General features: G+C 41.9%; 1 protein-coding gene across 14 annotated transcripts in view; it reads left to right on the forward strand.

The window, feature by feature from the left end:
• Window positions 1-13,694, forward strand: part of PITPNM2 (phosphatidylinositol transfer protein membrane associated 2) — a 439,829-nt gene that overhangs the window by 287,595 nt on the left and 138,540 nt on the right. For all 14 annotated transcript variants that reach the window (XM_040347315.1, XM_040347302.1, XM_040347306.1 and 11 more), the window contains one exon: window positions 695-928. In XM_040347315.1, the coding sequence (XP_040203249.1) occupies window positions 695-928 (234 nt within the window). The remainder of the gene's footprint in view (window positions 1-694; window positions 929-13,694) is intronic.

Below are 13,694 nucleotides of genomic sequence, written 5' to 3' on the forward strand. Positions count from 1 at the left end.
ACACCCCCTTTTTCCTTTTATATGATGATCACATGCCTGACAAAGGGGTCCTGTGCAGCCCCGAAACATTGCACTTATCTCTGTGATGTGATCTCTCTACTATAAAGAAACCTTTGGACTGTGATTGTTGGTCCATGGTGTGCTGGTGAATATGTACACTTGCTTGACGTTTCCAGCACCCAGCTGGTAATCGCTGCAGAACTCACTGTATGAGCCTTGTTTGCCAGGAACGTGTGCAATAGGAATATTAATAAGACTGATCCAAGGAGTGTCTATGTTGTACCAAATATCTTCCACTTCTTAATAAGAGACTTCACTGTGCTTCTAGGCATTGATAAAGCCTTTGACATGTTTTTGTATCCATCTCCTGTCTTGGCCATTTCCACAACTGTATCCCGGAGATCCTTTGATAGTGCAATGCCACCCATAGTTGATTGTTTGCTTTAGTTGCACTACCAGGGATTGAAATGCTCCGGGAATGCTCTTTTCATGCTGAGCTAATCAAAATCACCACAGCTAATCATAGTTGAAAGTCAAATGGCTTTGTCTGCCCTTGAGAAGGTGATTAGCTACACCTGATTGGGGGGGGGGGATTATTTTCCATACCCTCTGTATAACAGTTATGGTGGTTTTCCATTTTGGGTCTTAAGCCCACTATCTAACTAACGGTTTGCATGTGTTCTCTCTTAAACAGATCCAATTGATATTGTGAAAGATCCAATCCCCCAACATGAATATAAGCCAGAGGAGGACCCCAAAATATACAAGTCTTTAAAGACCAAAAGAGGCCCCTTGTCTGATGACTGGATAGAGGAACATAGGAATAACCTAGGAGGATACCCCATCATGTGCGCATACAAGCTGTGCAAAGTGGAGTTTCGGTATTGGGGCATGCAGTCGAAAATTGAGCGCTTCATTCATGATGTGGGTAAGTCTAGAAACGGAACCTGTACAATGCTATGATGTACTTTTGTTGGTGCTTGATTTGTAGAGAACCAGAATATAAATGCATTGTAGAAGTAATGACTTTTATGTTTATAACTTTCGTATGAAAGGTTACATCCAATCATATTTCTGTTAGGGGTGAATTTGGTTTCTTTGCTCTCAGAGACCCGGGTCCTCTCATGACTGCTACAGCTGTCACTCTACTTTCTTAAGAGATTCATGAAGAATCCCAAGTTGGCTAACTGATGCTATTGCTTTGCAAAAACATTAAAGCGACCATTCAATATGCAGTCTTCTTTCCTTCAACCACAAGCTGAAGGAAATAAAATTGCTTGGTTCCCCCATCAACACAGTGTTGATGGGCAAATCCTTCCCGCTGCACTATTTGTGTTATGACAGCGGGAGGTTTCCCAGCCGTCAGAACACAATGATCACCACTGGCTGCTTTAGCTGCATGCCGCAATCGGCTGGGAAACTTCCTGCTGTCAGAATACCCCAAGGTAACAACAATTCTGAAGTGGGGTTCTTTGTAATGACTGCAAGTACCTGAGTGATCTTCAAATCATTTCTAGTATACCTGGATTTTTTTTGCCTGCATCAGATGGGTTTTGAATTCTCATACAAGGCTACAGGGAATGCAAAACCTGCATGAAGCAGGTCAGGAGGAGGTCAAGAGCAGATGAAATGCACATGCCAATTAATTCTAAATGATCTCAGAAGTGTCTCAAACTGATGCCATGTACACACTCTCAAAATCCATTGACACAGGCCCTTAGGGCTTTATTTACACTTGCGATTGATCTGGCGATAAAAACATGTGGTTAAGCCATGTTTTTTCTGTCCCTTCTACCTTAAGCTGCAAAGGCAGATGCTGAGGGTGTACATGTTCCATGGCTCATTTTCCTTTAAGGCTGCGGCAGAAATTTAAACACCCTGTCGTGTTCGGTGGGCACTACCACCCACCAAATGCGACCCTTTCAATTGGAGCCGCATTTGCTGGCTTAAAACATGCGGTGAGGAGACGCATAACTGCAAACTCCTCTGAAAAGCAATTTGAGTGTGAATTGTTTTTTCATATGCGTAGCAGTCCTTGCTGCATGTGTAAACAAGCCCTTACACAGGTACAAACAAGAAGTTGTTCATTTAAACACTTTTTAGGCTAGGTCAGGTACACTTAAAGAAGCTGACTGCTCAATGACTGCTTCTGTTTTCAACTGATTTTGCCCTCTAAGGCTGGGCTCACACTATTGCGAATTGAATGCAGGTTTTCCCTGCATCCAATTCGCACAGCAGGAGATTGTGACAGGCTCTATGGAGCCGGTTTACCCATGTCCGCAGCGGCTCCGGTGGAATTGTACAGAGTCCTGTGCGTCTTTTGGTCCATTTCAGGTCTTAATTCAGTCAAATATTTGGGCTGAAATCGTACCTGAAACAGTGAATGGGGATGAGCTAGAGTGTGCTGCAGTGTGAACCCAGCCTAATGCTGTATTACATTTTTTTTTAAAGTCCCGGTGATGTAAATAATTGCATCTTGTGTAGACACGTGCATTTGCCTAAACACACAAACTGATTTGTGTATGTAATCATTTTGCTGTAGTGCAGGTGAATGATCTTCCTAGCGCATGACTTTCTTTATAAAGAAACACAGATTTTCTTTTAGTAGATTTGCGTTTATTGGAAAAGCTAGTCCCTCTGTGTGAAACAAGATATATTCCTTCCGTCTCTCCTCTTATACAAGAGTCAATCATAACAAAATCATGAGATGTGTTGTGCATTAGCGGTTCAAGTCCAAAGTTTTTATTCCTTGATAATAAAAGCAGATTTTTATGACAAAGCAGTGCTTTTGCAAGTGCCCATAATCTGTAAGTTAATGTTCCTTACCATACTTACCATGTGAACTTTACAATATGTTCTATTTTAGAGCCAGGAGAGCACAATGTGTGCTCCTAGTTCTAAAAATTGGGCTGTCACTAGCAGCCACCGTTCTACAATAATGATTGCGTGCTTCTGGGTCATTTCTTCACCATGACAGCTGATCATGATGATCACATAAGTTTGTTGACAAAGAAACCTGCTGGTTGCAGCTGTCACTGTACCTCACACAGAAGGAGGCATCGTGATGTTTAAAGCCAGCAGGCTGCAGAGCAGTTGTTTTTAGAAAATAAATCGTAAACATTTGATTAAATAAATGATGTGTACAATAAAAATAACAAATAATGCATTTTAAAAATAAAATAAAAATTGAGCAGGGTCTCTATTAAAATGGCGTACCGAATAAAAGCCTTATATGTTTTAGAAAAATTATAAAATGATTTAAGTAGGCAGATTTGTCAATGAGTAATTGTGAAAAGCTTTGTTACACTGGACAGAGATCAGGTACATGAGGCACGGTGATGCATGCAGATGGGCACAATGAAGCTGCAAATGAGCACTGTGAGGCTGCAGATGAACACTGTTGACCCTCTTTTCCATTTACAGTAGCTCCTGCATTTCCCACCCTAGGCTTATACTTGAGTCAATAAGTTTTCCCATTTTTTTGTGGTAAAATGAGGTGCCTCGACTTATATTTGGATCGGCTTATACTCAAGTATATAAGGTAATAATTTATAATGTCTAAAATAAAGTGCAAGTGCTCTGTGTTCTGCACCATATCCTTAATATATATGCTGAATCAAATTCTTTAACAGTCCATCATAAAACCATAAATATAAGTGATGCTGGTGCCTTCATGTAGTGCACACACAATCCCCATGTACCCTCCACCACATGTACCCTCACCTTAAGGGCTTTGTATAAAACTATGTAGTAAATGTTAATAGCTTTAAACGATCCTCCTGTGATTCCTCCTTCCTGTGGTAACTATTTGGCTTAAAATGCAGATCAAGAGCAACTCCTTCCTCAACTCCTTCCTCATGGTTACCAGCAACCTCCTCTCATATATGCCACATGTAGAAACAACAGAGGCTTGCAATAGGGTAATATCTTTTTAAAAGATTTATTACAACTTAAAAAACACAAGAATTACACTCACATTTCATGATAAAAAACATGCCTTATTAAACTCATGTATGGTGGGGTGATAGTGTCACCTGAAGCCGGATATGCAGCCCTGGTCAGCGGCGTTCACCCTGTCCTAAGCCTGTGCTACAGAGCACTTCCTGATTCCTTTCACGTCAGTCGATCAAGCTCCTCCTACCAGTTTCGTCACAATCTTGTGACTTACTCTGGGATTTGTGATTGACTGACATTCTTCCCATGTTATTTCTAGCAGCAATCCAGGAAACATAATTGCTGAAGCCAGAAAGAACCCAACCATGCCACTACCTGCACAGAGTTTGCTTGTTCTCCCAGTGCTTGCCTGGGTTTCCTTCAGGTAATCTAGTTTCCTCCCACACTCTAAAGGTGTGCTGGTAGGTTATTTGTCTCCTTTCTAAATTGTCCTCAGTATGTGCATGTGCGAATGTGAAATCGAGACTGTAAGCTCCTTTAGGGCAGATACTGATATGAATGTATGATGTATTTCTAACGCACTGCGTAAATTGACAGCACTATATAGATACCTGTAATATAGAAATTCATAAATATATACATACAGGAGTAGTTGGAAACTTTATAACTGCATACTTACAGGCTCTCTTATACAGGAGTTGCTAGCCTGCAATTCACAGACTATTGAACAAGAGATCCAGAAAAGTAATGCACAGCCTGGTACATGGGATCACTACTCAGATGAAGGCCCCTTGCACATGATACTCCTGTTTAAGCATCCACTTTTTTAGACTTTTTTTGTATGTATTTTCGCACATATGTGTTTGTGCAATTTCGCACGCATGCGCAAAAACTTATGCCCTGTACACACGATCGGTTCATCCGATGAAAAAATTTTTTCATCAGATATCCAATGAAGCTGACTTTCATCAGTCTTGCCTACACACCATCCGTTAATAAAATGATCGTGTCAGAACGCAGTGGCCCGGATTCAGATAGAGATACGACGGCGTATCTCCTGATACACCGTCGTATCTCTGAGTTCCGTCCGTCGTATCTATGCGCCTGATTCATAGAATCAGGTTCCGCACAGATCTCCCTAAGATCCGACAGGTGTAAGTGACTTACACCGTCGGATCTTAGGCTGCAATTCCAGGCCGGCCGCTAGGTGGCGTTTCGTTTTTTGTATGCGACGAATATGCAAATGAGGAGTTCTGCCGATTCAGAAACGAACGCCCGGCGCTTTTTTTTTTACGTTGTTTGCGTTCGGCTTTTTCCGGCGGATAGTTACCCCTGCTATATGCGGCGTATCCTATGTTAAGTATGGCCGTCGTTCCCGGGTCGAATTTAGAATTTTTTACGTCGTTTGCGTAAGTCGGTCGCGAATACGGATGGACGTAATTTATGTTCACGTCGAAACCAATGACGTCCTAGCGACGTCATTTGGAGCAATGCACGCTGGGAAATTTAGCTGGCGGCGCATGCGCAGTTCGATTGGCGCGGGGACGCGCCTGATTTAAATAGTACACTCCCCCTAGCCGCGGAATTTGAATTTACGATCCCCTGGCGCAACTTTAGAGGCAAGTGCTTTCTGAATACAGCACTTGCCTCAAAAACTTGTGCCGGCGGATCGTAAATCAGATAGATTACCGGATCTTTGGATCCGCGTAACCTATCTGAATCTAGCCCAGTGACGTAAAACACCACGACTTGCTGAGAAAAATGAAGTTCAATGCTTCCGAGCATGCGTCGACTTGATTCTGAGCATGCGTGGATTTTTAACCGATGGACGTGCCCACAGACAATCGTTTTTTTTCTATCAGTTTTTTAACCATCAGATCATTTTAAAACAAGTTCCTAGTTTTTTCACCGATGGATAAAAAAACGATGGGGCCCACACACGATCGGTTCGTCTGATGAAAACGGTCCATCAGACCGTTTTCATCAGATGAACCGATCGTGTGTACGCGGCATTATTCTCGCGGTCTTGTTCTGCACAATGTGTAAATGGATATTTGCGCTCATTTGTGCGTATTTGCTCACATAAGGCGTCAAGTTCCCACCATAAAAGTAGATTTTTCTATTTATTTTTTACTGAAGAATGCCCGCCGCCTAAACACGCGCCTGTGTGCATAGGCACATTACAATTTATAGGCTGTATTTTAGCTCAAAAAAGCTGTACTGTGTTTTTTTCAAGCTGCAGTGTGCAAGAGGTCTAAAGCTGCCAATTCATCTAAATTTGTTAGTCCATCTAACTTTCCCTTCTCCCCAGACTGACAATGCTACTGTTCAAAGATGTCCTCAGTGCTCTTTCATTTAGAGTGGGGGCACTTTGAGGCAAGTCATACACTGCAACTCTAGTTGAAGGAAAGAAAATTGCCTGATTCCCTATCATCACATGTTGATAGTGGACTCCCTCCCACAGAACTATTGTGTTCTGACAGCAGGAGGTTTCCCAGCCTTTAGAATACAATGATCACTGCCAGCAGCTATAGGCGCTGGCAGTGATCGAATGCAAATACCCCAATGGCCTGGTTGTACTGAAATCAATTGATAGATCATGTAACGGAATCACTTCCCACACTCCACTTGAGTGCTTCTGTCAGTATATCGCTTCCTCCAATTTTGAATATAGATATTGGATATTCTAACCGCTTGCAACCAAGAACTAGGCAGTACTCGTTTTGGCTGCTGAACATGAGCTGTTTATTTGAACACAGGCACACAGAGATATTCAAACTTCTCCTCAGTAGACTGTCCAATCAGCAGGGAGAGCTGTTGGAGGAATTCCCCCCCTCCCCTCTTACAGCTAATCTACATAGACATATACATCCCATAATAGGTTGCTCCCAAGGCAGACAGACACAATAGAACAATGGAATACAACCACACCCCAAATGACCCAACAGAGTGCACACCATAGTATGATAAAAAAAAAATATATATATACTGTATATATATATATATATATATATATATATATATATACACACACACACACACAACATTCCAGTGTGATTGTACACTGAGTCTAAGGCCTCATACACACGGACGGACTGTCCGCTGAAAAAGGTCCGCCGGACCGTTTTCAGCGGACATGTCCGCCCGGAGATTTCTGTCTGATGGTTGTACACACCATCAGACAGAAATCCGCACGTACACGATACGCGGTGACGTGGCCGCGCCGTCGCCGCGACGATTACGCGCCGACGTGCGCAGCCCTGGAAGGTCAATGCTTCCACGCATGCGTCGAATCACTTCGACGCATGCGAGGGATGGCGGCCGAGCGGACATGTACGGTGAATCTGTACAGACGACCAAACATGTCCGACGGACAGGCTTCCAGTGGACATGTTTCTTAGCATGCTTGAAGGAAAAGATAAGTGAACCAACAATGCACTAGCTTAAAGGAACCTATTTAGAAAATAAAAAACAAACCTTTACAACCCCTTTAACGTCTGAAAATAAAACCTGAGTGAAAAAATGCAGTAGCTGAAGATGTAATCTCATTATCCCCTCAGTGTTTGCTTTTTTAATGACTATATCAACATGAAGAACCTTGTTTTCCTGAGCTGAAAATGACAAAAGCCTAGCCAGGTTCTTTCACATGTAGTTAAAAAAAAAAAAAAACAAGCTTGGAAACTTAATGGTACAGTGACACTCCATAACAGAAACAGGCCAACTATATAAAGGCCAGTGTTGACTGCAGGTCTAATGCATCTGTAGTAAATTCTGAATGACCTCAGAAGCCTCCGCGGACCAGTTTCAGCAGACATGTTCGGTCTTGTGTAGGGGGCCTAATTAGTACAGATCAGACTGGGGTTCTCGGTCACCCTGTGCCCCTAATAGACACAGCGTGACTTAGTCATATGGGGAGCTGAAACAATGGTTTCCCAACCTCTCCAAAAGATTATATTCTGGGTTCCATGGGCCACCCGCCCAAAGTGACTCCCGTCACAGATCAATTTCAGTACAACCAGCACATGCCCATACATAGATCGAAATATGTCTGGTTTCTGCTTAACCGGACAATTTTCTATCTATGTATAACTGACTTCATACAGATCTGGCCAGATCAGATGAAAAAAAGCATAAAAACAGTTAACTTATGCAGCCTCCTTGTCTAAGAATTGGTAAGATACAATATTTTAGCCTCCATTCCCAGTCGATGCCTTTTTAGAGAAAATGCGTCGGATAGGAGCCAGTGGCGTGATATCAACACACACGGATGTTCTACAGGCGGCCGTGCACTATTGATGTTTGCCTCATACAAGCAAATATGTTGTATGTGCATTTTTTTTTTTTTTAATAAATGAAGTTTTATACGTTAATGTACTGAGCCCTCTCCATTGCTGTCATTATAACATGCTGTGAGAAACGTAAGCTTGGATCTATTCTAACCTTCAGGGGCCAGCTGACGACCAATCCTTATATGTGGTCCTGTTTATGTGTATATGATCCCTAAAGTGTCTGGTAAGCGACCAACCTTTTGTTTTGGAGCACGGTGATGATGCACAAGCACTTTTGATTCATTTTTGCACAAAGGACACTTTTTTCTTCTCACATGTGGGGAATCTAGAACCACATATTAAAGAGATTATATGAACTATTGCAGCACATTTGTATATGAACTCTGGAACACGTTTAATCAATTGCATTTGTTGGAGCACATTTTTATTCATTGGAATTCTGGAATATATGTTTAATTAATTGCAATTATAGCATAGTATATAAGAAATCATTGCACTTGGCACTTTATATAAAGTATGGATTATCATAATTTTTGTGAATTGATAATTATTTGATATTTAGTATGATGATTTTTTTTTTTATATATAGCTTTATATTCACAATTGCAATAGATCAACTAAATAGCGCACCATACAGTTGTACATATTTAAATACTTCCTCAGTATTCAAGGATTTTTTGAGTGCAGCAGTTTCCTATATTTTTAACAATTTGTGGCCTAGTGTTTTAGAATCTTTAACAGTTGTGCAATATATTACATTTTTGGTTTTGGGTTTGATACCGCTTTAAAATTTGAGACAGCGTGCTGGTAGACTGTTTCTTATTGCTGACATAAAATGTTTCACCTTTGGTTGAAGTATATGTTTAAAGGGGTTGTAAAGGTTAGTTTTTTATTTTCTAAATAGGTTCCTTTAAAGGGTTTGTAAAGGATTTTTTTTTATCTTAATAGCTTCCTTTACCTTAATGCAGTGCTGTTTTCATGTCCTCATTGTTCGTTTTTGCTCTCAAGTTGCTGTAATTCTTCTCCGATCTCCACACTTCCTGGTTGTCTGTTTCCTGATAACCACAGTGCTGGGAGCTTTCTCTCTGTGGTCACTAATCAAGGAGGTGTGATTACTGTGTGTCTAAAACCCCACAGCACCAATCAGTTTCGTTTTCCAAACCATCACTGCCCTGTATTGGCTCTGTGGCTCTGTACAGCAGAGAAGCAGGAAACATGCAAAAACGAAACTAGAAACTACAGGTACATTATATGATTGATTTTTATCTATTTTTAATCGTTTTTAAAAGGAATCAGTTAACTATTATGTCTCTATACCCTGTAAACAGTCATTTCAGCAAAAAAAAATGTTTTATTTACAACTCCTTTAAGCTAGTGCATTGTTGGTGGTTCACTTACCTTTTCCTTCGATTTGCCTTCTAAATGTTTTTTTTCTTTGTCTGAATTTCTTACTTCCTGTTTCTCCTCAGTAAGCTTGCCCCCATCATCCGAGCCGTTCTGGCTGGGGGTTAGTCAGCCAGAACAGCTTACTGAGGAGGAACAGGAAGTGAGAAATTCAGACAAAGAAAAAAAAACATTTAGAAGGTTAATTGAAGGAAAAGATAAGTGAACCAACAATGCACTAGCTTAAAGGAACCTATTTAGAAAATAAAAAACAAACCTTTACAACCCCTTTAACGTCTGAAAATAAAACCTGAGTGAAAAAATGCAGTAGCTGAAGATGTAATCCCATTATCCCCTCAGTGTTTGCTTTTTTAATGACTATATCAACATGAAGAACCTTGTTTTCCCAAGCTGAAAATGACAAAAGCCTAGCCAGGTTCTTTCACATGTAGTTAAAAAAAAAAAAACAAGCTTGAAAACTTAATGGTACAGTGACACTCCATAACAGAAACAGGCCAACTATATAAAGGCCAGTGTTGACTGCAGGTCTAATGCATCTGTAGTAAATTCTGAATGACCTCAGAAGCCTCTCACACTGATGTCGAATACATGCTTCATTTTCCCATCAAAGCCCTTTGACATAGTCCCTAGGCATGCCTTTCAACAATCCCTGAATTAAAGCAAAATCTTGATGTGCTTCAGATCTTAGTTGTTTTCTGCTGCTGGCTCATGCTGGTGCACTCATTGCTGCACCTGGCTTTGGCTTCTTTGATGCTTTGTCTCATGTTCTGTCTGATGTGAGCATTAGGCCTTGTACACACGACCGAACATGTCCGCTGAAACTGGTCCGTCGGACCAGTTTCCGCGGACATGTCCGACCGTGTGTAGGGCCTACCGGACAGTTTCCCGGCCTAGCGGACAGGTTTCCAGCGGACAAAAGTTTCTTAGCATGCTGAGAAACTTGTCCGCTGGAAGCCTGTCCGTCGGACATGTCCGATGGTTAGTACGACTCATCGGACATGTCCGCTGGCCCGAAATCCCGCGCATGCGTCGAATTGATTCGACGCATGCGTGGAAGCATTGACCTTCCATGTCAGAGAACGTCGGTGTCGTCTACGTCACCGCGTTCTCTGTCCGCGGGGATTTTGGTCTGATGGTATGTACACACATCAGACCAAAACCTCCCAGCAGACATGTCCGATGAAAACGGTCCGCGGACCGTTTTCATCGGACATGTCTGCTCGTCTGTACAAGGCCTTATAGTTCTGGCAAAGGGAGGCAGCAGTGCAGGACATAGGTAAGTAGTCCACTAAACACCAGTAACCCAACATCACATGGCCCCCAACCCTAAACTTACCAGGCACCAGTGCCCCCTCATTCTCTTCACAGGGCACAAGTACCAGTACCTCTCCTCATTCCACCAAGTTCTGGTTTAAGTAAGCTTGTTACATATACGTTAATAATTTTATTATACAGTACAGGATTCATATAGTGGCAACAGATGCTTGCATTCTCTTAGTAGAACAACAAAATGATTGTGCTTTACTCCTTTTCTTATCTCTGTGAATGTCTCATAGATGTTAAAATCAGTAAGTTCTGAAGATCATGTGACCCGTAACTGATATTATCTCTGCAGCTGTTTAGCATTTCCAGCACATACTAATAAACTGTAATACTCAGTCCATATAAATATAGTGTGTGAAACTAAAAAAAAAAAAGCAACCTTGCCAGAACTATAAGTTTCTCACGACACTAGTACTATCTCACGACTGGCTTCTGTCGAACGAGCATGCTAGAAAACCTGCAGCCAAATCAGCATCCGATCAGTGGTGTTAGTAAATTGCTGCCACCATTGTGTTCCGGTTGGGGGGCAGTCCCCCTGTTGGAGCACAATAGCACAGCAGGGAGATCACTGTACCAACATCGAATAGTTAGTACAGGGATCTTCTTGTGGGCCAGACCGTGTGTACCAGGCTTTACTTAGGCCTGTTTATCTTTTCCACCACAACCACCTTTCGTTATCAGGCTTGCACTGGAAAATAATAGTTCAAAACTGGTAGTTGCAAGGAGACATAGCTTTTTTTTTTTTTATTAAACCTGTTGCAGTAAATAGTGTTTCTTAATGATACCCTCCAAAGTGATGATAAACTCTTGGATGTGTACTGAGGAGCGGCTGGTACAAATGACTATATCACTTAGAGGTCTTTTTGATAAGTTTGATGCTTAACAGCATTAAACACAGGTAATACATTTTGGGGTAAAAAGCCTCCTCCTTCAAAGAGCTTGAATAGTGGGTTGATTTGAGGTAGAATGCACTAGAGGACCTATGTTAAGGATTTTAAATTTTTCCCTTAAAAAGCATTGGCTCTGTTTAATGCTCTTGTAGCCCTCCCCAAAATGCCCCCCACCAGCGAGGATATGGCACTAAACCAACATAAATATGAGAACCAGAACCTCCTTTCACACTGGGGCGGGAGGTGCATCTGTATTTTTAGTGGCTTTACCGCCAATTTCGCGGCACTATTCGTTCGCTAGCGGGGCGGTTTTACCCCCGCCAGCGGCCAAGTAAGGGTTAAATATAGCTGCAAAGCACCTCTGCAGAGGCACATTGCTGGCGGTATAGCCACGGTGTCCCATTGATTTCAATGGGTGGGAGCGTGGAGGAGCGGTATACACACCGCTCCTTCACTTTTTTACCGTCCTGCTAGCGCACCGCTTCAGTGTGAAAGCCCTTAGGCTTTCACACTGGAGACACAGCAGCGGCTGTTTAGGGTTGGTTTGCAGGCGCTATTTTTAACTGCTCCAGTGTGAAAGGGGTCTAAGTGGAAGAAAAAAAAGTTGTCAGTGCCTATAATCAGAATAGGGCCTCTGTGAACAGGGGAATTCCCTTCCTGGGGATTTATTAATTAACCATATAGATTCACACCAGTATAAAAATAATGCAAGCTTTATTTAACAAAAGAATAATATTAGTACATGCATCCAATGTAGAAACAGGAATTATCAGCACAGGGCCTAACAAGAGTTCTGGTGGAATTGTACACATATACCTGAGTATATATAGTTATTAATAAAGATACCTCCAGTTGAATGTTGTAGCAAAGTTCACTTGCAGGGGCCTCTGAGAATGATTGTAATGCACCATCCATTTTTGTTTCTCAGGCCCCGTACACACGACCGAGTTTCTCGGCAGAATTCAGCCAGAAACTCGATCGGAGCTGGATTCTGCCGAGAAACTCGGTCGTGTGTACGGGGCCTGAGACTTGAAGACAAGATCAACAGTGATAGCAAGATCCTCCTAACATTGTCCAACTGGCCTGGAATGCTTCTTCCCACCAGCTGAAACCATGGTGTGGCACTGGAACTCATTCAGACTATCTACTCTACATCTTAGTCCCTAATAAATTCTTATTTGTTATGCAATGGGACTTTTAACTATCAGAAGTGGCTGTCGGATGCCTAACCTTGCTCTAACCTAACCTGCTTTTTGAGCCCTAAGGTAAAACTAGCTATAAAATTCCAAACCAGAAGGAACAGGGTTTACTAAAATAACAAGAGCTACAATAGACACCTACTAATATACTGGAAGGTGACCTCTACACACATACAGAAGCACAGACCTAGATATCTGGCAGTGTGCATGTGAGTGAGATAAAAACAAGGAGATCTATAGACAGATCCAGAAGTTATAGTAAACTATTAAACATAGGAGCACTTGCCTATTAATCCCTTCTGATCTGGATTTAACAACAGCTCCTCCATAGACCGGCATTTGTGATCTCACACTTTCGCCTACCACTTCCCCTTTCTGGGGTTTTCAAACCAACAACGCAGAGACAGGAAGTGCCTACATATTATATCAGCATGCCAGGCATTTACAAATACAGATAGTAGAGAGCAGCAGATCCTTACACACTTAACCAATACACGTTTCAAAAACACCTTCAGTATGCATTCAAGAGTTTTTCATCTGCTAAGCAAATTCTTTGTCATGATCAGGGAGGTAGCAACCTAGGAACAGAACAAGGTCCTCACACATTATACTTTATTACAAATCTGCTTCCCTGAAGGAAAAAAATATCAAACAGAAGCAATTCTCGCTTCTTTTAAACCAACTGTTACACACCC

The sequence above is a fragment of the Rana temporaria genome, chromosome 1 (assembly GCF_905171775.1).
Source record: "Rana temporaria chromosome 1, aRanTem1.1, whole genome shotgun sequence".
NCBI classification, from domain to species: Eukaryota; Metazoa; Chordata; class Amphibia; order Anura; family Ranidae; genus Rana; species Rana temporaria.